General features: G+C 40.7%; 1 protein-coding gene across 1 annotated transcript; it reads right to left on the bottom strand.

Annotated features, from left to right (window-relative positions):
* Nucleotides 1-18635: 18635 nt before the first annotated feature.
* LOC149663398 (uncharacterized) lies at nt 18636-19822 on the bottom strand. Its single transcript, XM_089842190.1, has 6 exons — nt 19801-19822; nt 19487-19547; nt 19135-19422; nt 18942-19070; nt 18850-18879; nt 18636-18783 (listed from the first exon to the last, which is right to left on the bottom strand). Exons 1-6 carry the CDS (start codon nt 19820-19822, stop codon nt 18636-18638), a joined length of 678 nt encoding a protein of 225 aa, XP_089698316.1.
* Between the last annotated feature and the right edge of the window lie 3573 nt (nt 19823-23395).

Genomic DNA, 23395 nt, shown 5'->3' with positions numbered 1-23395 from the left:
GCACGAAGTCCCTTTGTCTTTACAAGGGCCGGCCGATCGTTGGTTTAAATTTGTGGGGGGTTCAGCTGCTTTCAAAAACCTTTCGGAATTCCGAGTGTTTTAGAAAGGAGTATCAGACTACTGATTACTCTAGGCGCATTCAAATTGAGTTGGATAACCGAACTCAAGGAGAAAATGAACCGTTGACTCAGTACATCCATTGTTTATCGGAGTATTCTCACCGATTAGAAACACCGGAGTCTGAGTCGGTAAAAATTCAGCGAGTCCTACGGCAGTGTCATCCGACACACCGTAGAATGCTAAAGGGGAAAGCTTTCGCTACCCTTGCTGAATTGGCTGAGGAGGCTAAGATTATTCAATCTGATCTGCTAGCCGAGGCAATGTACAGACCCCCACCGTCAATAGCGGAGTCATTAGAGCCTGGTCTGGCATATGGTGCAGGTATTTCGATTGATCTATCGCTTCAATCGCTTAATAATGCCGTTAGTATGTCAGTTTCCTCAAATGTAAACGCATTTTGGGAAAATCAGGTGGGAGTAGATTTAGCAGCCTTAGTACAGAGACAAGCGTTGAGCGGAGTGAACACTCGCTCGGGTAAAAGGGCAGATGTTACTTTTAATGTACATTCCAATGGCGGAAATCCAGACCAAAGGAAAGGTAACCGTAGTATGGGGCGCTGTTTCAAGTGCAACCAACTCGGACATTTCCAAAGGGATTGCAATAATCCGGGAAATGGAAAGCCGAGGCAACCAAGATAAACGGAAATCCGAATTATTCTTGGGAGGGGCCTCGGTATGGTTTTAGAAATAAAATAACGAGGGCCAAAAGACAGGCAAGAAATTCGAAAAATCGAATTTTCGCGCCATCCGTTAATCGCTGTTCTGATTTTGGCGGGAAAACTCCCCCATTATTGAGATTTCAAGCTATGGGGCAATCGTTCCTTGGCTTGTTCGATAGCGGATCGTCAGTTTCTTTGTTGGGCGATGAATTCATACCCATTTTCGAAGAACGCCAAATGACGGTAAAAGCTAACATCACAATGGTTAGATTCGGCCGTGGCACTTGCCGCGTAGCCGGACTTATACGACTCCAGGTGTATTGGCCCGGAGGGACTAGAAGGCAGCGCTTTCTAATTGTCAAGGGTCTTGCTCTCTCAGTTATTTTTGGTAGAGATTTTCTTCGCGGAACGGATATAGACATTAGGATGAGTGAAGGCGGGTGGTCAATCGGCCCCTTCCTACGGAAAGTTATACCGTTCGATTGCGAAGATATGGAAAAAGGGGCGTCTGATTGCTTTGGCGAAATCGTCAAAAGTAAAAAAAGACCCCTCAAATGTGTTAAAAGATTTAGCGTCGAAATCGACCTGTAGCAAAGATGAAACAGCTAGGTTGGTGGATATGCTCTTGGAATTCCGAAGTGTATTCACAAAGAAACCTGGCGAAACCTCGCTAATTGAGCACTCTATAGAGACGGGTGACGCTAAGCCTACAGCGTGTCATCCCCATCCGGTTAGCAATAAGAAGAGGGAGGAGATCGACAGGGCTTTTGATGAGTTTTTGGAACTGGGAGTTATACGACCATCCAATAGTCCCTGGGCGTCCCCAATAGTTCTTGTTGAGAAAGCTAACCCAAAGCCGGGTGAGATCAAACGGCTTTGTGTAGACGTGCGGAGGTTAAATGACGTGACTACCGCCGATAGATACCCAATGCCTTCGATACCAGATATTTTAGCGTACTTAAAGAAGGCGCGGTATCTTACGACTATTGATTTAACAAAGGGCTTCTTTCAAGTTAAGATTAAAAATAGCGATATACAAAAGACAGCTTTCGTGTGCCATAGGGGTCTTTATGAATTCGTAAAGATGCCCTTCGGACTTAAAAACGCGCCGGCAACTTTCATGCGATTAGTTGACCGTGTGTTAGGACCCTGTAAATGGAATTTCGCTCTCGGTTTTTATGATGATATCACCATATATTCCGAGATGTTTGAGGATCATTTGATTCACATTCGAGAAATTCTAGGCCGCCTTAAAGATGCCGGATTAACTATTAATCCGAGCAAGGTGCAAATTTGCACCAATACCGTTAATCTTCTCGGTTATAAGGTTGGTCCAGGGTGCTGTATGCCAAACCCGGATAAGTTTCGAGCGATTGAGTAATTCCCGATCCCTCGAGACGTGAAATCATTACATAGATTTCTTGGCATGATAGGTTATTACCGCCAGTTTATACCGAACTTTGCGGGAATAGCTCGTCCTTTGTATAACCTATTTAAGAAGGATTCCACGTGATGTTGGGAGGAAACCCATACCGACGCTATGAGGGAGTTAGTGGAAAAGGTAAAGAAAACCTCGGAATTAGCCATCCCGGATTTGAATAAGAAGTTTCTTATTCAAACCGATGCTAGTAGTCACAGCTTGGGTGCAGTATTGGCACAAGAGACAGATAGAGGGTTAATGCCTATCTGGTATATAAGTCGTGGGCTGACTCCAGCAGAGCGTTATTATTCCACTACGGAGTTAGAATGTCTTGCAGTAATATTCGCTCTCAAGAAATTTAAAATGTATGTTGAAGGCACTGATGTGATAATCGAAACCGATCATCAGGCGCTTCAATGGTTTAAAAAGATGAAAGAGCCAGTTGGAAGATTAGCCCGCTGGTCTCTAGGCCTCCAACCATTTAATTACGAGGTGAGATACCGCCCTGGTAAATAAAATTTGGTAGCTGATGCTCCAAGTCGGGCTCCAATCGAAACCGATATGGCCGACGAAGAAGCCGTCACATTGCTAGCAACAGTAGGGAGTGACAGACCCAAGTTGGATTTACCCTTTAATAGAGAGGCGATAATAAAATCCCAAGCTACTGATCCAGAGTTATCTCGTTTAATCGAGAAGTTAGAGCGTGTTAGAAGCTCTGTAGACCCCGAAACGGCAATAAAGGCCGGGGCAGTATTGGATCAGTATGTAATGGATCAAGACGGTCTTCTATAAAGATACTTTGCACCATGGGACGAGGAGGATGAAGATGCCCTAGTTAAAGCTTGTAAGGTAGTTGTACCCAAAAGCTTGAGACTAGGTTTGATGAAATATTTTCATGACGAGCCCCTAGCTGGTCACCTTGGAGTTTGTAAGATGTAAAAGCGTTTACAAACCCGAGTCACGTGGTCGGGTATGAAGCGCGATGCTTTGAAGTATGTTCGGGGCTGCGAGGTGTGTCAAAAATCAAAGCCATCTACGCAATTAAAGCCCGGACTGCTGTCGAGCATTCGTAGTGAGATGCCGTGAGAATTAGTGACCTGTGATCTCTTGGGTCCCTATACCCGCAGCGCCAACGGTAATCAATACCTGCTCGTCATCGTAGACCATTTCACTAAGTGGGTAGAAACCTACCCCTTACGAAAAATTACTACAGAGAAAATATGGGAGAAGTTATTTGAAGTTTTCTGTCGATTTGGATTCCCAAAGGAACTGCTTACTGATAATGCTTCTGTTTTTGCCAGTCCGAAATTCAAGGAGACATGTAAAAGATTGGGCATACGCCCGAAAAACACATTTCCGTATCATGCTCAGGCGAACATAGCTGAGCGTATGAATAGGAATATCAAGCCTATAATTATTTATTATATTGAGAAACATGGGGATTGGGATGCTTGTCTTCCTGAGTTGGGCTTCGCCTTAAGGTCGGCTGAAAACAGCTCGACTGGGTTCACGCTCGCGGCGATGAATTTCGGTAGTGAGCTGTGCGCTCCGTTAGATTGGGAATTGGAACCGGTAAATACTTCCCAGAACCGAGACCCAGACCTGTTTGCTGAGAGACTGAAGGTTAAACTTCATGATGCTATCGATCATGCAAGGCATAACCTGCAGGACTCAAAAGTGAAGCAGAAACTCCACTACGACAAGCGTCGGAGACACGTGTATTTTCGACGTGGCGACCTTGTTTTGCGCCGATCACACCCTTTCCGATGCGAGTCGTGGTTTCACGGCCCATTCGTAGTGCAGGAAAGAACAACCCCGTTGACGTACAGGCTGGAGGAGAAAACCTCGAAAAAATTCGCAGGTGTCTCCCACGTTTCTAACTTGAAAGCGTACACTCCACCCTGGGCGGGAGACTCTCCTCTGGATAGCAAAGTCGCCGATGAAAACTCGCATGACAATGCTATCAGTAAAGTTCAGCCTAGACTTAATAGGAGAGAGCGAAGACAGAGCGAAAAGAGCCCCCTAGGCATTCGTACAATTTGCGTTCTAACAGAGGAAACCCTTTGTAAAGTTTTTGGGGGGGAAACTCTTTTGATTTGCGATTTCCGAGTTTTATAGGAACCCCTATAAATATTCGATGACTAATTGATTTGGCACATACGCGCAATTTAAATACTTGTACATGCAATTCCGGCAAGGACGGGGCTAGGAGCAGGTCCCGGCGTGGCGGAGCGCCACAGCAACGGTTGCAACAGCGGAAAGGGGGCACCCCAGGCGCATCAGCTCAGAGCGCGGCAGCGAGGGTTGACACTAACCCCGTTGCAAAGAAGAAGCCAGCCAAGGGGCCCCAACAGCCAAGTAAGCGAAGTGTCGCTACTTGCTGCCATGCGGGTCAGATCTATTTTAGTGAAGGCCCGTGGCCCACCGGCCCAATGGCTATTCTCGGACGCGCTTGACTGTTTCAGCAGTATGGAAGAGGAGGATTACCTCTTCTTCCCGGCATTAGAGGAACGCAGCCCTGCCCAATAAGTAATTTTTGGGTGTGGGAGTTGTAACGGCCATTTCACAAGCGCGAAAAAGCGTTACCCCTGGTAGGCCGCCGTGCCACATAGCGTTAAAATTAGCATGTTTGGGGATCGATGGATCGAGCACACGCTTGCAAAACTATCAGGGGGGTATACGAAAGTCCTATTGCACCGCGCAACTGTCCACGTCGGAATCCCGAAAGAGACTAAACCCCTTGACCAAAAGTCAAAGGGGGTATGAACCCTTAGACCCGGCTCAAGACCCTGTGACTATAAAAGGAGGGACCGAGGGGACGAGAGATATCTTTTGGCTCCAGCGACGAAGGAGGAAGGCCCGAGTACCTTTTTTTGTTTATTTAAAGAAAAGTTTATGGCTGGGTGAGTCAATAATAAATTTAAATTATTAAAGTACTTGTATTCACTCTAGGTAAGCCTACATGTTTGTAGAGGCTTACACCTTTTAGGCCTTGGACCCTCTCAGCATCTTCCTCGTTGTCATCTCCATAAGTGTGAGAATATCGGAAGAGAGTTTCAATCTTGAGAGTGGTTTTAGAAGTGTTCTTTCTGGCCCGAACACCCGGTTATATATGTTACAATTGACCAATCGTTGTAGAGGTCTTGATTCTTATTGGTTCCGTTCGAAGGTGGTCACCAATATCGAACCAATGGGAGGTTAAAGTTTCTATCCCCCTTAACCCCTCGAAACCCGGTGACCTCTGACCTCCCTGGCGACCATCAGTCGCCACACCGTGTAACGCGACAATCCGTCGCCACGAAACGACGCACACATCAAACCTTTGGAAATGGTGTTCTTATCTTTTAGGCGTCGGTGCTTTTCTTATTGTGAACCCTCAATGAGCTGGGATAAATTCTCCGCCCAAGAAACTAAGCTTGGAAAAGTGAGCTACTAAGGTTAAAAAGATTCGAATTTGATCTATTTGATTAATTATCATACTATATACTATATTATTATATTTAAATGTAGGTATGGGAGGAAACAATGTGGTGCAAAATGAAAGAAGCTGGGGCAAAAGAGCGTCAATTAGTTATTGAAAAGACAGAAGTTGACCCGGATGGTGTTCCGTATATTACGGTTTACTTAGATGGAGGGTGGAGTAAAAGGAGTTACGGGCACAACTATAACGCTGCTTCTGGTGTAGTAAGTCCTAATATGAAATAGCTTACGATAAGATAAATTTAATTGGACAAAGAACCAAAGAAATCATTTGGTTTGGATATAGAAATAAGTATTGCACGGTATGCGCTAGGGCAGCAAATAAAAAACAAACTCCCAGAGTACCGGAACTGGGATAAGTCCTCTTCTGCGATGAAGGCAGACATAATCGTCGAAGGTTTTAAAGAAAGCGAGGATATGCATGGAATTAGATTCAAACGATTTATCGCTGATGGAGATTCAAGTGTACATAGCCGAATTGTCGAGAGAGTTTCGTACGGTTTGTTTGTTACTAAACTAGAATGTGCAAATCACGCTGTGAAAAACTACACTTCGTCGCTTCATTCTATCGCTTGCAACACACTAATATTACGCGAAACAGCGACCAAGGCCCCGAGGAAAAAAGTAACTGTACTCCCTTCGATTGAAAAGGACTATGGCCCGCTTGCAGACTCTTTACCCATGACTAAATACAATAAAATGACAGTGGATGGGGTCACATTTTCGAATAAATCAACAATGAAAAGAAATAATAGTGGTGTTTAGGAATTATAAAAGGATTTAACGAAGTTGTGACTTGCGAATGTGAACTGATAATCCGACTAAGTACAGTGCGAGACAAACGTTTCTGGACATTTTCACTTGGCTGCCATTTTGTTCCTATTTGAACTAGAGTAACAAAATAGGACTTTCTAAATAGGTTGACTTCTCAAAATTGTTTTATAATTAAAAATGACACTGTGGCGCTAATATTGCGTGCGCAAACGTCCTGCCTTTGCGCACGACGCCCTGCCCTCGCCTGTGCTAAATTGCGTTGCGTCCGACCTTTAAGTATTCCACCTTTAATGTCTATTATAGTTTTACAAAATGATGGTTCTATAATTTTTGAGTGGCTTTCTTACCGATTTTGTCGGTTAACATAATGGTGCGCAACATCATCTAGGCGGTTTTCGAAACCAAATTTCCCTTTGAAATCAAGTTAATAAATTTTAAGCGCGTTTATGAGGCTCGAAACGGAGAATAGAGTACTGTTAAGCGATGAACCCTACGATCCAGTAACGCTTTTGAGCTCTACCGAAGCCTCGAAAGGACAGACAAACTTTCCTACGATCAAGTCCTGCCGCTACGACTTGTTTCGCGCTACTTTCTTTGCGTGATTTTGACTCAACCACTGACTCTCTCTTAACAAACTTGTACTTTGTCTAAGCTTTTTGTACGTAACACACATGTAGCGTTCTTACCTTATTTTACATCCACGATTCATAATAACAGAAGCATATAATACTTCTCTTCGAACATTTGGAGCAAGGTTACTAAACCAAATCACATACGTGATAAATATTTCCCTCATCATTAGTCTATTTGCGTTAAAACTATTTGGCAAGACGCATGCGCTTGTGCGTTTTTGTCTCACCGCTATACGAGGTTAGGGAGTTGATTGCTGAGGATCTAGTACCAAACAGTCATAGAATTCATCCCGTGCACGGTGCGATGCCCATCTATAGTTTGTTGAACGGGAGAGCAAACAAAAAGGGTGAGCTTGGGAAGAATGACGTTACATAAGTAATGTATCATAATGATACAGAGTGGCATCCTTCTTCTATTATCCCCTTCTGATAATAACTAAACATGGAAAAACTATGCGGGGAGAAGTAAAAATGTTTTATTAGGTAGATTTTGAAAATGTTTAAGCTATATTTAAAACGTAAATAGTAAGGATGTAGGAGCTCAACCGGTGATTTAAATAAGAATGGTGTAGCATGGCTGCCAGATTCCTGGGAGCTTTCTACTCCTAGGGTCTGGCAGGGTGTATAAGCCTCCATGCTACATGATCCTCCTCTTCCTTTGTGATCCTAAGAATTTTCTTAGTCAGTAGTTAGTCAGCTCTCGAGACGAGCAGTTTTGTTTGTTACCTTACTGTAAGTTGCAGTATAGTCGGGCTAAGCCCTTGTTGATCAATAAACTTAAGAAGACTTGTTTCTTCTGGATTTTGGATATTCAAGTGAGTTGTCTTAATTTATTTTATTTTATGGCCCTCGGGAAGATCCACCCTTAATTTAATTAATTAGTAACGAGGGTTACATAAATTGGCGCCCGAACAGGGACCCGACCGAATTGACTAGGCCGTAAGCCTCGGTCAAGTCCCGTAAAGTAATTGTTTATCAGTGTTGGTATATCCTCCCCCACGTGGAGCTAAGCCTTGGCTTCCACGGTGATAAATTATTAAAGATAATCAAATTTTCTTTAAACTAAATTAATCAAAATTAAATTAAATTAAATAAATTAATTAAATTAAAAATTTTCTTTAAAATTGATTTATTGAAATTAAAATAACTTACTTATATCGTGTTGCAAACGGAACTTGTGTTTTTGATTTTTGTATGAATTGGAGTTGTTAAACTACAATTTAAAATTAAATTATGGCTTACTCGGACAATAATAAAACATGGAGGTCTTATCAAACATCTGAGGATGAGGAAGATGATTTAATATTAAAGAAAAGGGAAGAACAGTCTAATGAAGATCAGTTTACGTCCATGGAAGACGAGGGCGACACGCTAGCACCGCCTGAAACTGATGATCCATTGGAGGAATTCAACCGGAAACTACGTATAGGGGAAAAGAGAGACGAAGAAGATTCAAGACAGAGGACTGCAGCCTCTTCAGAATTGGAATATTCTCCTTACTTACTATTCCCTCATAAGAGTATTCCTGCCCCTAAGGGATGTTTAACTCCCTCTAATTTCCCTCCTCAAACTGGGATTAATTCCCTTGATCCTCCTAAATCAGAGTCCACAATTGTTAAGCCTAAAATTAGTTCTGCTAATGTCTTGCCTAAACCAGAAACTAGAACTATCGGAACCCAATTTTCTCCGTCCCGACAAATCCCTCAATTAGGACCAGACACTCCCGAAGAGGAATTAAAAGCTTTTATATTGCCTTTGCTTTAAACACTGGCTGATAATTCTAATAAAAATGTAGCAATACAAAAAGCTTTAGCTACTAGTTTGGATAGGTTAGTAAGGGATCTACCCTCGTTAATAAATAGAGGTTCAACTCCTCAAACGGGAAAAGTCCCTATTGAACCACCAGAAAGGCTAGCTTTTATGGGATCTTCTAACGATAACGCCACCGAGTTTTTAGCTGCTTTTGAGGAGTATGCTAAAGTTCACAAGTTATCAAATGAGGAAAGGTTAGCTGCATTGCCTCTCCTTTTACGAGGGCATGCCCTGTACTGGTATAGAGATTTAATCCGTCAGTACGATAATATGTGTAGTTTAAACTCTTCCCATCCTCATTTAACGTGGAAGACTTTCCAAAGACACTTTAAAGTCCAGTTTAGGGATTCGGAAGCAGATTCCAAGTTAAAAATAGAGATTTCCCATAGGATCGAAAAAGATAAGGAATCGGTAGAGGATTTTATTGGGGAAGTTATGAAGTTAAATTTAGGGATGACCCATTCTCTTCCCGAAAAGGATTTAGTTCCTATAATCACTGCCAACTCTAATACTAGGCCTTGAAATGTACGACAGAAGCATTTTTTATGTGACATTTTGAATTTGCGCTTAGCAACCGTTAGATGGCTCTTTTCTGAGGCAAATTTTCGCGATGACGAAAGTAAATTCGTACTGCGCAGTCTCGTATGACGTCACGTCTTTCGCTTTCGGCGGACCAGGAAGGGAAATAAGGATTTTTTAAACTGGACTAAATAACCTAGTCAATGGCATAGAGAAGTGGGTAATTAAAATATTGGAGTTTATAATGTCTGTGTCTGAATTCATCTGCCAAAGAAATATCCTCCTACCTCTCCTAAGCTAGCTCATTGGCCAATTTAAATCAAACTTAAGGCATTTCATTGGCAGTGGCAGTTTAAGGGAAAACCTTAAGGGCTGTGATAGGTTGAAATTTCCATACAGACACCATTGACACGTGTCAAAACGTACACCAAATTTAAACTAGTATTTTTCGAACTCGGAAACCGTTTAGCATCATGAACCAGTTTATTGACCGGTTTTTTTTCTTTCTTTGCCGAACTTAGCAGATTACACTTCGTCGTTACTAACAATTTCCCATAGTTTTGAATTTGCCGCCAGATTAAAACCTCAGAAAAGCGACATCTAGCGCCATTTGTGAAATCCTACCTGCCACCCCCCTTTTATTCCTATCGCAAGGCCTAGTATAAGAGAAGGCAATGCTATAATTAAAAGCAATTTGAGGGATGAGCTGAGAACTCCCCTCCTTTTCCTACAATTTACTACAATGGAACAGTTAAGAAATTCCTGTAAAACTATAGAAAAGGATATTGAAGTTAGGAAAAGGAATGTAGAGAAGAGGGAAAAGAGGAAATCTCCCCCAAAACCCAAGGCTAAAGCAGAGTCCTCTTGCCCAGCAAACAGGGGCTCCGCCCATAGTCAATGTTCCCTCGGGCATTGTCTAAGCCCTTGTAATCCTCCTACCTCTCCCCAATGGGAATATCCCTTACAACCATTAGACTCTAGAGCTAGGGCCAGGTCTAATAACAATTCCAATAGAGGTCAACGATCTTATAACCGATATTATAATCAGAGATTAAAGTCTCCAGGTCGTCAATTGGCCGTATCTTATCCCTCTACACGTACAATAACTTGTTTTAAATGCCAAGAACCAGGTCATCTTGCACCTGACTGTCCTAACACAAAGATGATCCAGTCGGGGGAAGCCCAGACGGGAGAGGTCCTTCGTGGTCCCTCTCCCGGTGCCCAATAAATTCCCCTAACAAAAAGCGTGTCGCGTTCCCTTTAAGGATCGAATCAGTCAAGAAAGGTTCGGTTTATAAAAGGGTTACTATTCCCGTTACTTTTGAACACGCGACAGTTCACGCTAAATTAGATAGCGGGGCCGATGACTCTTTTGTTAGTCTTGATCAGTGGCAGAAAATTTGTAAACATAGAAATTCTTCAGAATTACCTGAAGATGAACAATTAGACTGTGTAGTTTGGGGCGACGGCCGTTATACGTTCACAAAAGGTTCTCACGAGTTAGAATTTACACTTAAGTCAATTGAAAGTGAGAAACAGTTTAAATTTAAATTTTACATAGTTCCTTCCCTAAATAGTGACTTTATATTGGGTCAAGATTTTCTTGAGGAAAATAGGGTCAAGTTAGATTTTGAGTCAGCTCAATGTTTAGTGGGTAACTTAAGGATCCCTTTTTCATTACCATCAGAAAAGGATACCATAGATAAGGAGATTGTAAATAGTATTAGGGACGCAGTTTCTGCAGCCCCTATCACTGATGAGCAACGCCATCAACTAGAAGCCCTTTTATTGAAATTTCCTGAGTTGTTTTCTGATAAGGTAGGAAGAACAGGGTTAGTCTTCCATGAGATTCATACGGGAAATAACCCGCCCATAAAATCTCAGCCTTATCGGGTGAATGACCAGAAAAGGAAAATTATTGAACAACATGTAAGGGAAATGTTAGATGACGGGATAATCAGACCTTCAGTTTCTCCTTGGGCTTCGCCCGTAGTTTTAGTTGATCAAACAAAACGGGGTAAACCCTATCGGTTTTGTATTGATTACAGAAAACTTAATCAGGTTACCATTAAGGACCCTTATCCTTTACCTAATATAGAGGACATGTTAGCTAGGGTTGGAAGACCTAAATATATAACAACACTTGACCTTAAATCGGGGTACTGGCAAGTGGAAATGCACCCTAAGAGCAGAGAAAAAACTGCCTTCGTGACTCACATGGGAAAGTACGAGTTCAATGTACTCCCTTTTGGGCTATGTAACGCCTCTAGCTCCTTTCAGCGTCTAATTGACGAAATTTTTAGGGATGCAGATTACTTCCAATTAATAGACTATTTAGATGATTTAATATCGCTTAGCGAAGACTGGGATCAACACTTAACGTGTTTAGAGTATGTCTTAAATAGGCTAAAGGAAGCGGGTCTCACCCTACAGTTAAAGAAATGTCGTTTCGCTCAGAAAGAAGCTACCATATTTGGTCACATTGTAAATGAAAAAGGGGTGCATATAGATCCTTCTAAGATAGAAGCCATTCAAAAATTTCCTCCTCCTAAAAATATTAAGGAAGTTCAAAGATTTTTAGGGATGGCAGGTTGGCATAATAGCCACTACTCCCAAATAGTAGCTCCTATTAATAAGCTTAAAAGGAAGGATCAGAAATTTGTTTGGGGATTCGAACAGCAACAGGCGTTCGAAAAAATTAAGGAAGCCATTTGTAAGGCTCACCCCTTAGCTTCCTTTAGAAGGGATTCCCCGTGCATCTTAACTACCGATGCTAGTGATGCAGGGTTAGGTGCCCTTCTTTCACAAATACAGGATAATATAGAAGTCCCTATAGCTTATGCTAGTATAGGGCTTAAAGATGCAGAAACAAGGTACTCAACTAGTGAGAAAGAGTGTTTAGCCATATGTTGGGCAGTTAAAAAGTTTAGGCCTTTTCTAGAAGGTCGTAAATTCACGGTCCTTACTGACCATTAAGCTCTACAATGGTTGTTTAACATTAGGGAACCAAATTCTCGGCTAGTTAAATGGGCAATGTACCTCCAGACTTTTGATTTTACTATCAAACATAAGAAAGGAGTAGAAAACGTAGTCGAAGACGCTTTGTCGAGGGCCCCGATTAACGTTTTGAGCATAAAATTTAGTTCTTCTACTTCTAATTTAGATCAAACTAGTAGTAGTACTAGTCAAAATTCTACCGGTAGTAGTAGTAATTCAACTTCCTCTAGTGAGTCTGTTGAAGGTCGAATACGTCCTCCAGGTCCTAGATCCTTATACTCAGTTTTTACGATAGAAGATGTCAGAACATCTCAAAGGGAAGACCCATTTGCGTCCCCTATTATTAATTCCTTGCAAGGACCTAACCCAGTTAGGAATAAAATGTTTGAAATAAAGAATGATCTTCTTTATAGAAGACCTTACAGGAACCATCCTGAAAAAATTTATTTACCTCCTCGGTTAAGTCTAGAAGCTATGAGGTTGTTACACGACCACCCACTATCAGCTCATAGGGGCAAAGATAAGACCCTTAGTAAAGTTACTTACAGATATTGGTGGCCCACTATAGTTAGTGACGTCCAGGATTATGTTAGAGGATTCTCTTTATGCCAGCAATTTAAGGCTCGAAATAGGAAAAAGCCAGGGCTAATGCAACCCTCAGAAATAACAAGTCCTTGGGACCAAATAAGTGTCGACATTATGGGACCTTTCCCTCAAAGTAGACACCACTTTAAATACCTAATTGTTTTTGTCGATTACATGACTAAATTCGTGGAAATGATTCCACTAAAAACTATTACTGCCAAGACTTGTGTACAGGCTTTTAAGTCTATTATCTCTAGGTGGGGAGCTCCGAAAGCTATCCTTAGTGACAGAGGGGTACAATTTACTTCGAAACTTTGGCTGCAGACTTGCAGAGCCTTTAGAATCAATCCAAAGTTTACTACCCCTTACACTCCTAAAGGAAATCCCACTGAACGAGTCAATAGAGTAATAGGTGAATTAATATCATTCTACGTAGGGAATCACCGTGATAGATGGGATGAATCCCTTGACCTTCTTCAGTTCGCTATAAATTCCGCGCCCCATGAAACCACGGGTCGATCCCCGTTCTTTTTGAATTTAGGGCGGGAGCCACGTCTCCCTTGGGATTTAGACATTGAAGAACCCATTCAGGACAATGATGACCCTAGTCGTAGTAAGGCTTTGAAGGTTCTTAAGGAACAATTAGCATTCAGTAATGAATTGTCTAAGTTAGCTAAAGCACACCAGAAAAAATACTATGACCTCCGCCATGACCCTCTCGAGTTTGAGGTAGGAACCTTAGTATGGATGGAAACTCATCCTTTATCAAGTACGACAGGTCAGCTCATGAAAAAGCTTAGTCCTAAATGGGCAGGTCCCTTCAAGATAGTTGCAAAGCACTCTCCCGTTGTTTACGAGTTAGAAGACGCTAACTCTGAGCAGAACCTAGAACATCTTAAACTTTATTGGACTAACGTAGCTGTCTTCGAAAACGCCGAAAATGCCCCCGTTTCTCAATCCGAAGTCGCTGATGAAATCGAAGGTAGTCCTCCTACGAATGGTGGTAGCATGCACCACCAATCTGCGGAGACTTCTTCAACTACTTCATCTGAATCATCATCATCTTCTACATCACCGTCATCCCCGGACGGTCAGGAAGTCCGTCAACTGATTCTTCCTGCAATTACCGATGTCCCTCCAACCACGACATCAAGTACAGTAGAAGAGCAAGCAGCGGATCAACCGATCCCTCCTGCAGTTCGGGATGGTTCACTTCAGCCTACAGATTCTGATAGTGAACCGGGCATGGCCCTTATTGAAGACCCTCCTCTCCTCCTATTTACCTATCATGATATGAGGGCTTTTCAGCTCGATCATCCCTCCAATGATAGTCCGCCTTCTGCGGCAGGGGAGGCTTCCCCGTCTGATCAAGAATCAGTCGAGGAACCAGAGCTACGTAAGTCCAGTACGTCCAGTTTTTCAGAAGAAATTCGAACACCGGAAGACAAAACGTCTTCTGACCAATCAGTCACGGAACCGGCGTTACAGCATTCTCCTTCGTCTGGGTTTTCGGAAGAATAGTACCTCCTCTTTCGGAAGAAATATCAAACCCTGAAGCTATTTCTCAAACGCACTCCCAATCTTTGCGTGCGTCTGACAGTTCGTCGACCACGTTATCGGAGTCTATGAGAACTCCTAGATTGAATAGGGCTACCTTACCCGACATTTATTTAGAACCTTTTAAATTGGGCTGGCGAAGAGAGGTATGTAAGAGGGCGACGGTTCAGCCCGGAGGTAACGAAGTAGACATTTACTACCGATCTCCCGATGATAAAAGGTTTCGATCCCCTTATGAGGTTCAAGTTTACCTTAACAATAATAATGTCACGAACCTGAAAATGGAATACTTTTGTTTCTCCCGAGAGCCAATTTCCTTTTTCCCATGGGAGTTTATTTCCCAAGCCTCTAAGAGACGTTATTAATATTATCTACCTTTAGATGGCTTCAAGTATCCCTACACCAAATTGGAAATTTGACCTACCAAAGGAGATGAAACAATCTGCATTTAAGGAAAAGAAACCCAAGAGCAAGACAGAATTGTCAATTCAGATATTGGAACAATATTGTCCAGAGGGAAAACATTCAATTGAGAAATGCTTAAACTGCAACGAGATTGGACATAAAGCCAATAATTGTTATATGCCTAATCGGTATATGAATTCAAAAACTGCGTGTTCAATATGCTATACGGGAGGGCACACCGCTAAGGACTGCCCTTTTCAAGACGAAGAATCATTGCTTATAGATGTCCCAAGAAAAGAAAATCAAGGATTAATTAAGCCCACAGGAAAGAGTCTTCGTACCTCTCCCTCAGTCGATCAAAACACGCATTTAGACATTGAGAACCCTGTTCAATTGCAGAAAGGGATTGTTGATCAATATTCCCTTACCCCATATTTAAAGTCGCCTCCACGTCAAGCGGTTCGGAAGGAACCCGAAACAGTCTACTCCAAATTTAGGGCTTCAGTTCTAGCGCATTCTACTTCTCTAAGAGAAGAACATTTAAAGCTAAACGTCAGTCCTACTCCCCTCCCGCTTACTCCTTCCCAGCAATGGAGGCCCCTACCAGATGACGAATGGGACAAGGCGAACTGGGAAAAATTTGGATCTATGGGTTGGATCCCCAGGGTCCATATCCCTAAAGAACTCATTCCATCTAAACTTCCTACAACAAAACACCCCATGATATTGTCAACAGTCGTTTGTTACAGATGTAGGAAAGTGGGTCATCATGTGGTGTCCGACTGCCCAGGGAAGAGAAGCAAAGAAGCGATCGACCGAAGACAAGCTCGCCAAATTGCGCGAAGGTCACTAAGAGAAAACCAAGCAGCAGAAACCGAAAAATGAAAAAAAAAAAAAAAAAAACTTTTTCTATAATTTTGTGATAATGTCTTTACCCCTGCAAAAATATTTAAGGTTCCTCGGGGTAACCTTTCCTTTTTTTTTTTCTTTTTCTTTTCATATTCTGTTATCAAAAGATAGTTCCTAAAGAGGGGGATGTAGCATGGCTGCCAGATTCCTGGGAGCTTTCTACTCCTAGGGTCTGGCAGGGTGTATAAGCCTCCATGCTACATGCTCCTCCTCTTCCTTTGTGATCCTAAGAATTTTCTTAGTCAGTAGTTAGTCAGCTCTCGAGACGAGCAGTTTTGTTTATTACCTTACTGTAAGTTGCAGTATAGTCGGGCTAAGCCCTTTTTGATAAATAAACTTAAGAAGACTTGTTTCTTCTGAATTTTGGATATTCAAGTGAGTTGTCTTAATTTATTTTATTTTATGGCCCTCGGGAAGATCCACCCTTAATTTAATTAATTAGTAACGAGGGTTACATAATATATATTTATTTATTTATATATATTTATATATATATATATTTATTTTATATATATATATATATTTTATTACATAATTACATGCGGTCCGTATATAGTGTATAATATAGATTCAGAAGTCTCCTTGTTGCCGCCTCTTGAGAAATATACCTTTAACCCACTTGGTTCTCTCTCTCTTGTTTATATTATTAACAAGTAAAGTTAATAATAATTTTCCTCGTCTCAAGGTCAATAAATGGGAATCCATTTTACCCAAGTATTCGTCTGCTACTGGTTTTCATTATATTTTGTGCCTACAACGCCACCTATATCTATGGAAATCGGTGGCGTTGGTGCTAGCGACGCGTCAAACCAAACTGTAGGTGTGCATGATTTTCCGCTGACGCGCTCCGTTGGCCGTTGCCGCTACCGTTCCGTTTACCGCTCCCAAACCCATGTGTGCATCCGCCTTTATGTTTTTGTAGCGTAATCAAAAATTTGTGGAAAACGTAAAACCGGTAATGTATTCGCAACGCATTTCGCGTTAGAAGTAAAAAACAATCGAAACGTTTTTGATCATTTAGGTTACATTTTTTAGAACCGAAATTGATCATTTGAAATTTTTAAAATCCCATAGGAATACATGTAAAAACGAATAGACCACCGACACAAAATCAGTTGTTTAGCATACATTTAACCGACACTAAAAGCGTAATTTGAAAAACATTTCAAATTGTTAAAAACGTGTCGATAAATTTGCACCGCATTTATCAAAATTACTGTTTCACCAAAAACACTTTTGTTTTAGCAAAATTTCACCAATTATTTTCTATTTAAATAAAAATTTAACACCTATTAAGAATTTGTGATGCATTCCCTAGCGGTGTATTCTCAAGCCACGGGGTGGAGGTCAATAGAGATCTTGAGGGCATAATAAAATGATTGTAAAAATAACTCTCTCTGGCAAGCTGAAGGGTCCGTTACCATTAGGTGCGGGAGGTTTCTACGTTCTCCCCATCTCCATTGTATTTCATGAATTGTTATGGAGTCGAGTACACAATGGTTGACAAGAATACGTCAGATCTTGGCGATCAACCCCCTAAAATCTACTTATTGTACTATTTATTTTATTGGTCTTGGGAATGCTGGAATTCCTTAATCTTCAGAACTTTGACATAAAAATACGCTTACAGTCTAACATTGCAATAACTAAGGACAATAAATATTTCGTAATAGCTGCGTAAAAAATTTGGTATAAAAACCCCCTGACTCAGTAGAGTCGAGTATCATTATTCGAGAAGACCTTAAACTTACAAGATGGAAAATAAAGAAACGGGCAAAAGGAAGATAGGTGTGACTAACGAACGTAAAATTAACGGGAGATTCCACATCTCGAAAGAGTTGTTCTTAACAACAGGATTTGTAAACGGTACGCTGGATCCTGAAGTTCGCCTCTGTAGGCAACAATCGGTAAAAAGCTTCGCCATTTCAACAAGTACATGGGAAAAGCTGATTCCACGTTTACCCGTATTAGCAGGTTGGACTGCCACCCACGAAACCAACAATTTTGAAATCGTGTTAAACGATAACCCCAACGAAAAGACAATGGTTGTGGCATACCATAACATATGTCATATTAAAGACACGCTAAAGGAGGACTCAATTGTTTTGAACAGTATGGAAACAGCGGCCCTGAATCGCGTTTCGGGAGCTGTAAATGAGCATCTTATTAAGGTAAATGACCATGAAATTGTGTTCACACATATGGCCGATATTATCATAGAGTTTTATAACGACATTTATGATAATTTATACGGTGATTACGAACGCATACCGTGTTTGGATGGCCAACCTGAGAAATTCGACGCCGTGATAGGGTACTTCACTAACTTTATAACGTCGTACCAGGTAGTGACGAAATTCAACACTGTTCTTCAAGAAGAAAATCTTGAAAACTACTTTTATAATTATAATTTATTTTCTGTAATTTCGGGTCAGATAACTTATTTAAAAACCCGTATGCATTTATTAACTCATTTTTAATTTATATCTACTTGCTAATTTGTTTTTTTTTGGTGTTTAAAATAAATTGAATTTAAATCCGAAAAAACTGGTCCATTTGTATATAACTAATACTAAGCATATCTTTTTTTCTTTTGCTGTTTAAGCCTAAAAAAGTTTGACGCTAAAAAATATAAGCTTAATTTAAATAAAGAGAGAAGTACATAAAGCGAAAACAAAATTCTTTTCATTTTTAAAAAAAAATATTTACAAAAATTTTTTTGCATTTTATTTATTTTTTTTGGGGGGGGGGACGCCCACCCTCTCGTTCACGGCAACGAGAGGGTTTGCACGAGTGCACGAAAGCCTTCGAACATTATATTGTCCCGGCATTCGTAAACCCGTGCGTGGCGCTCGGGGACTTCTAAAAACCGCACCCGGCGATACAGATGTAGCTGTGAGAGTTCCTGGATCACCCTGTAGAGAAGAGAGAAAAAAGAGGATTAATAAAGTATTGGATAACTAATAAAAAAATTAACTTACCGGAACCCTCGACAGTTTAAGGCCAGGAGGCTGTAATAAAAATTATAAAATTAAATTTAGATAAAATCATAAAATAATGCGTGAGAACTCACTCGTGGGGGCTGAAGATACAATTATTATACACGATCTGCCTAACTTGGTTTAGCAGATCGTGCATAAAATCATCGTCCACCACGACCTCGGCGAGTATCACCAAGTACGCCGTGATTTGATAGATTAAACTACGAATAAACAGAAATTATAATTTCGCGTTATATTACCCCCAAAGATAAAAGAGCCACTTACAAGTCCCCGTTGACGTTCAAATCAGCCTCTCCCGGCCGAGGCATCACTTGCCAAGGGTAATAGATAGCCGGGAGAGAAACGTAATGGTCTGGTGATGGTGTTCTCGGAGGCGTGGGCGGAAGTGACGGGCTGGACGGCGGTGATGGGCTGGGAGGCGGGCGCCGCTGCGGCCCGACGACACACATTTGCGGCCGCCGCTGTGGGGCCTCGGGGGTCCCTGAACGGGATGTCCCCGACGAGATTTCGGACCCGCCGGGGGAGTACGGAGTGTCCACTCCGTGGATGTAGCTGTAGAGAAAGATTTTTTAGGTCTTCTCTTAAAAAACTAAGTTTTAAAAAAGTTTTTTCTTACCATGTTGAAGAAAGGTCCATCGCGTCTTGTTGCTGGCTCACGGTTCGAAAGAAAGTGGTGCCTTTGGGGGGTCAACCTCGTCGTTTTATACTTTTTACTAGGGTCAAGGCGTGTTCGAGATCAAACACGTCACTCCAATATGGTTAGCATGTACAAGGGTAAAAATTTTCGCGGGCAAAATTATCAGAAGCCTTGCCATTGGACTAAAAAATTTCTCAGATGTCTTTCATTGGAAAATGTCTTACATTTGGAAAAACTCCCTTCAGCATTTCTTTGATCTACCGTACAAGGGTCTTTGGTTTAACCATATTTACCATTTCGAATGTGACAATCCATGTTAAAAGCTTATAGAATCTACTATAGTGAAAGGGAGGATGATGTCCTTAGTTTTGAAAATGATTTCAACGCGTTCATGGCGTCTTACGGCCCTTTTCAACTAGTAATAATTCTATTGTGATATATTTTTTCTTGAAGGGGCTTGGTCAGGGGGGGCTATGTTCATTGTTTGGTATTCTATTTTAGGATCTTTTAGTACAATTCATGTAGAAACATCTTCGCTTTCAATCCCAAGATTACCTAACAGGCGAATACCATAAAATTCCTCTTACTGCTGTAGAGTCAAGCTAACGCCATTAGGGAAGGCCCTATAAACATTTAAAAAATGTGAGGTATATACGGAATCAGTTGTGTCTTACTACAAGCGCTACAGGACAATACAAATCTCGAAGAAGCTATAACACGCAGGCAATGGCTGCTTTGTCAACGCAAGGTTCCACTCCTAAATTAGAATGAGTTCAACGCGTTCAAGGCGTCTTACGGCCCTTTTCAACTAGTAATAATTCTATTGTGATATATTTTTTTCTTGAAGGGGCTTGGTCAGGGAGAGGATGGGGGGGCTATGTGCATTGTTTGGTATTCTATTTTAGGATCTTTTAGTACAATTCATGTAAAAACATCTTCGCTTCCGATCCTGAGATTACCTAATAGGCTGATACCATAAAATTTCTGTAACTATTGAATAGTTCTAAAAAGTGTTCCTTTAGGGTGTTATTTTTCCGCAGTATGCAACCATGTTGGGGAATAAATTCGATAACAAGCTAACGCCATTACGGAAGGCCATATAAGCAACTAGCTGTTACCCGCGGCGTCGCTCGCGTGTAATAAGAACTTCCATCAAAATGATACAAAGAATGGGTAGATTTAACTTATGACTAATATTTTTGTAGCACCCTAGCAGCGAAGGCACACAGCGTTGCCCCTTAGCCCGTCGGGACATTTTTTATTACTTTTCATGCGGACATTATTCCATAAAGAAGGGTTTTTAAGTTTTTGGCCGCCATTTAAAAAGATGGCAACAAATCGAACCCGAAAAACCATTCAGCCTGTCTATAGGTTGCCAGTGTACTAAATATTTGTGAAATCGGTTGAAACGCGCGTGCTTTGTTGCATAGAGAAGAGTTTTTACATTTCTGGGCGCCATTTTTTAAGATGGCGGCGGATTTTAAAAATCTTTCTTAGTACGCGCCTACTACTTACGAGTAACGTTCCTGCAAAGTTTCAGCCTTCTAGGGCAAGCGGTTCAGGCTGGGCGTTGATTATCAGTCAGTCTGTCAGTCAGTCAGTCAGTCAGTCAGGACTTTGATTTATATAGATATAGATTTAAAAAATGTAAGATATATACGGAATCAGTTGTATCTTACTACAAGCGCTACAGGACCACACAAATCTCGAGGCAACAGGCCTGGGGGGTGGATGTTTTGTCAACGTAAGGCTCTGCTCTTAAATTAGGTATACCTTTGATGTTTGGTCAATTGTGAGTTTCTTCAACTCTTACAACCCCGCCCCTTTTTTCAATTGGAAACTTGTAAAAGATAACACCTAGTTCTGTACACCATCTGTACATCATAAGCAACATTTTTTTAATCAATTACTAGGCCACCGACCAAAGCGAAAATGATATTTTACATCTTCTGTAATCACATAAATGTGCATGGAAAACAAGAGGACAGGTACTGTTAAGAAAGGGACCTGATTTTTCGTACTCTCCACTTTTTTCTCAACCTGTCAATATTTGACTGATTATGTAGGCTTATAGTTTTGTAAGCTTATAACAAAGGATGCTTCTGTAGGGATAAAGATCATGATATAAAGTAAAAAGTTACTTTCTTTAAAAATATATCTATAATAAGGATATTTTTTCAATTTTCATTTTAAAGTGCATTTGATTTAACATATAGTAATTTCCTCTATCCTCGTAAGGAAGATGAAAAATTTTAATATTATTTTTAAAATCTTACGAAAGTCATTAAGTTTTTATATACAAACCCTTTAGTTGTTTTCTAACGTAGAGTTCCAAGACTAATCTTTCGAGAGGTGTAGTTTTAACTTTAAAGGTATGATAAGCTTCTTCTGTGTTTTCTAAGGGTTTTTTCCGAGGTCGTGATTTCGTTATTTATTGACTTGGTGTACGCCTTTGTTTCGTCAAAGCTGAAGGGGATGTTTTTAGTAGACCCATCTCTGATAAAATTACATTCAGGGAAATGTTTTAAATGTTCTTCGTAAGGATTATAGGTGGGTTTCCAGGCTAATAAAATGCCGTTGCATTCGAAGCATTGTACTAGATCATCGGTATGTAACGAATAAAACCCCGCTCTGCTGTCTCTTCTTTAAAAGTTTCGAAATTTGGCCTCTTAAGGAATTAAATACGTTATATTTAAATGTCTAGTTGCTACCGGGTTGATTAGAAATATCTGATTACCTATTGCGTTCAGGCAAGGTCTTTGGTGGGTGGTCGAACCATTTGTTATTATTGGGATTTATTTTGTGATTCATTGCTCACACAAATGTGTTATGGCCAAGTTTATGTCATTGAGTAGGCCAACTTCTCTCCTACACAATCATATTCATGATGGCGAGAATATCTCGTCATAGGTTAGCATTTGTTTTGAAAAAGTGTACAATGTGAAAATATCAGAGGATATTTTCATAATTGAGGATCTCTAGAAACTTTTTTACACACCTTGTTTTTTATTTATTACAAGTGTTGTCCCTTATTTGCGGTGTTTGTAAAAAAAAATCTATTTATAGGCCGCTCTTTGGTTGACAATTTGACATAAAAAACCAACGTTCTTTTATTATAAAATTGGTAAACTATTAACAGACATGGGTCCGAAAATGCATAGTGAGAAAACATCTGATGACTGATAGGCAATAAATCATGCTATTGTTAAATGATTGAATAACGTGGGCGTGTCTATTAAGAAATTTCGTTAGCTTATGGTAGCATTTTTTTGAAAAATGTACAATGGTTTTTATGACCTGTTAGAGAAATTCGGAACGTTAATATTTATCAGAAGATAACAAAGGATATTTTCACAATTGAGAATCACTAGAAACGTTTTACACACCATGTTTTTTATTTATTATCCCTAATAAAATTAAGTATTTACGGTATTTATACCAAAATTCTATTTATAGATCACTCTTTTGTTGATAATTTATTTGACAAAAAGCAAATCCAGCGTTTTATTTTATTATAAAATCGGTCAACTATTAACAAGCGTGTGTCAGAAATGCATTGTGAGAAAGCATCTGGTGACTGATAAGCAATAAATCAGGCTATTGTTAAATTATTGAGGAATGTGGGCGTGTCTATTAAGAAATTTAGTATAAAACCGGCTGAGGAAATGATCAAAATACACAGTCGATCATCAAACACCGAAAGCTAAACATGGATCCTGAAACTCTTCGTAGAACGTTGAACGAACTGACTATAAATAGACCTTGGCCGTTACGGTCAATATACGAGTTTTATTTCTACCTATGCGCTTATCTGCGAATAGATCCGATGTACGGACCTCAGACTCTACCACGACTCGTAGTACAGGATGACTTAAATGCTATTGAAGC

Source organism: Phalangium opilio, unplaced genomic scaffold, assembly GCF_054372755.1.
Source record: "Phalangium opilio isolate 3A_F unplaced genomic scaffold, DU_Popi_V2 ptg000062l_1, whole genome shotgun sequence".
Lineage (NCBI taxonomy): Eukaryota > Metazoa > Arthropoda > Arachnida > Opiliones > Phalangiidae > Phalangium > Phalangium opilio.
This window is presented reverse-complemented; position numbering and strand designations above follow the sequence as displayed.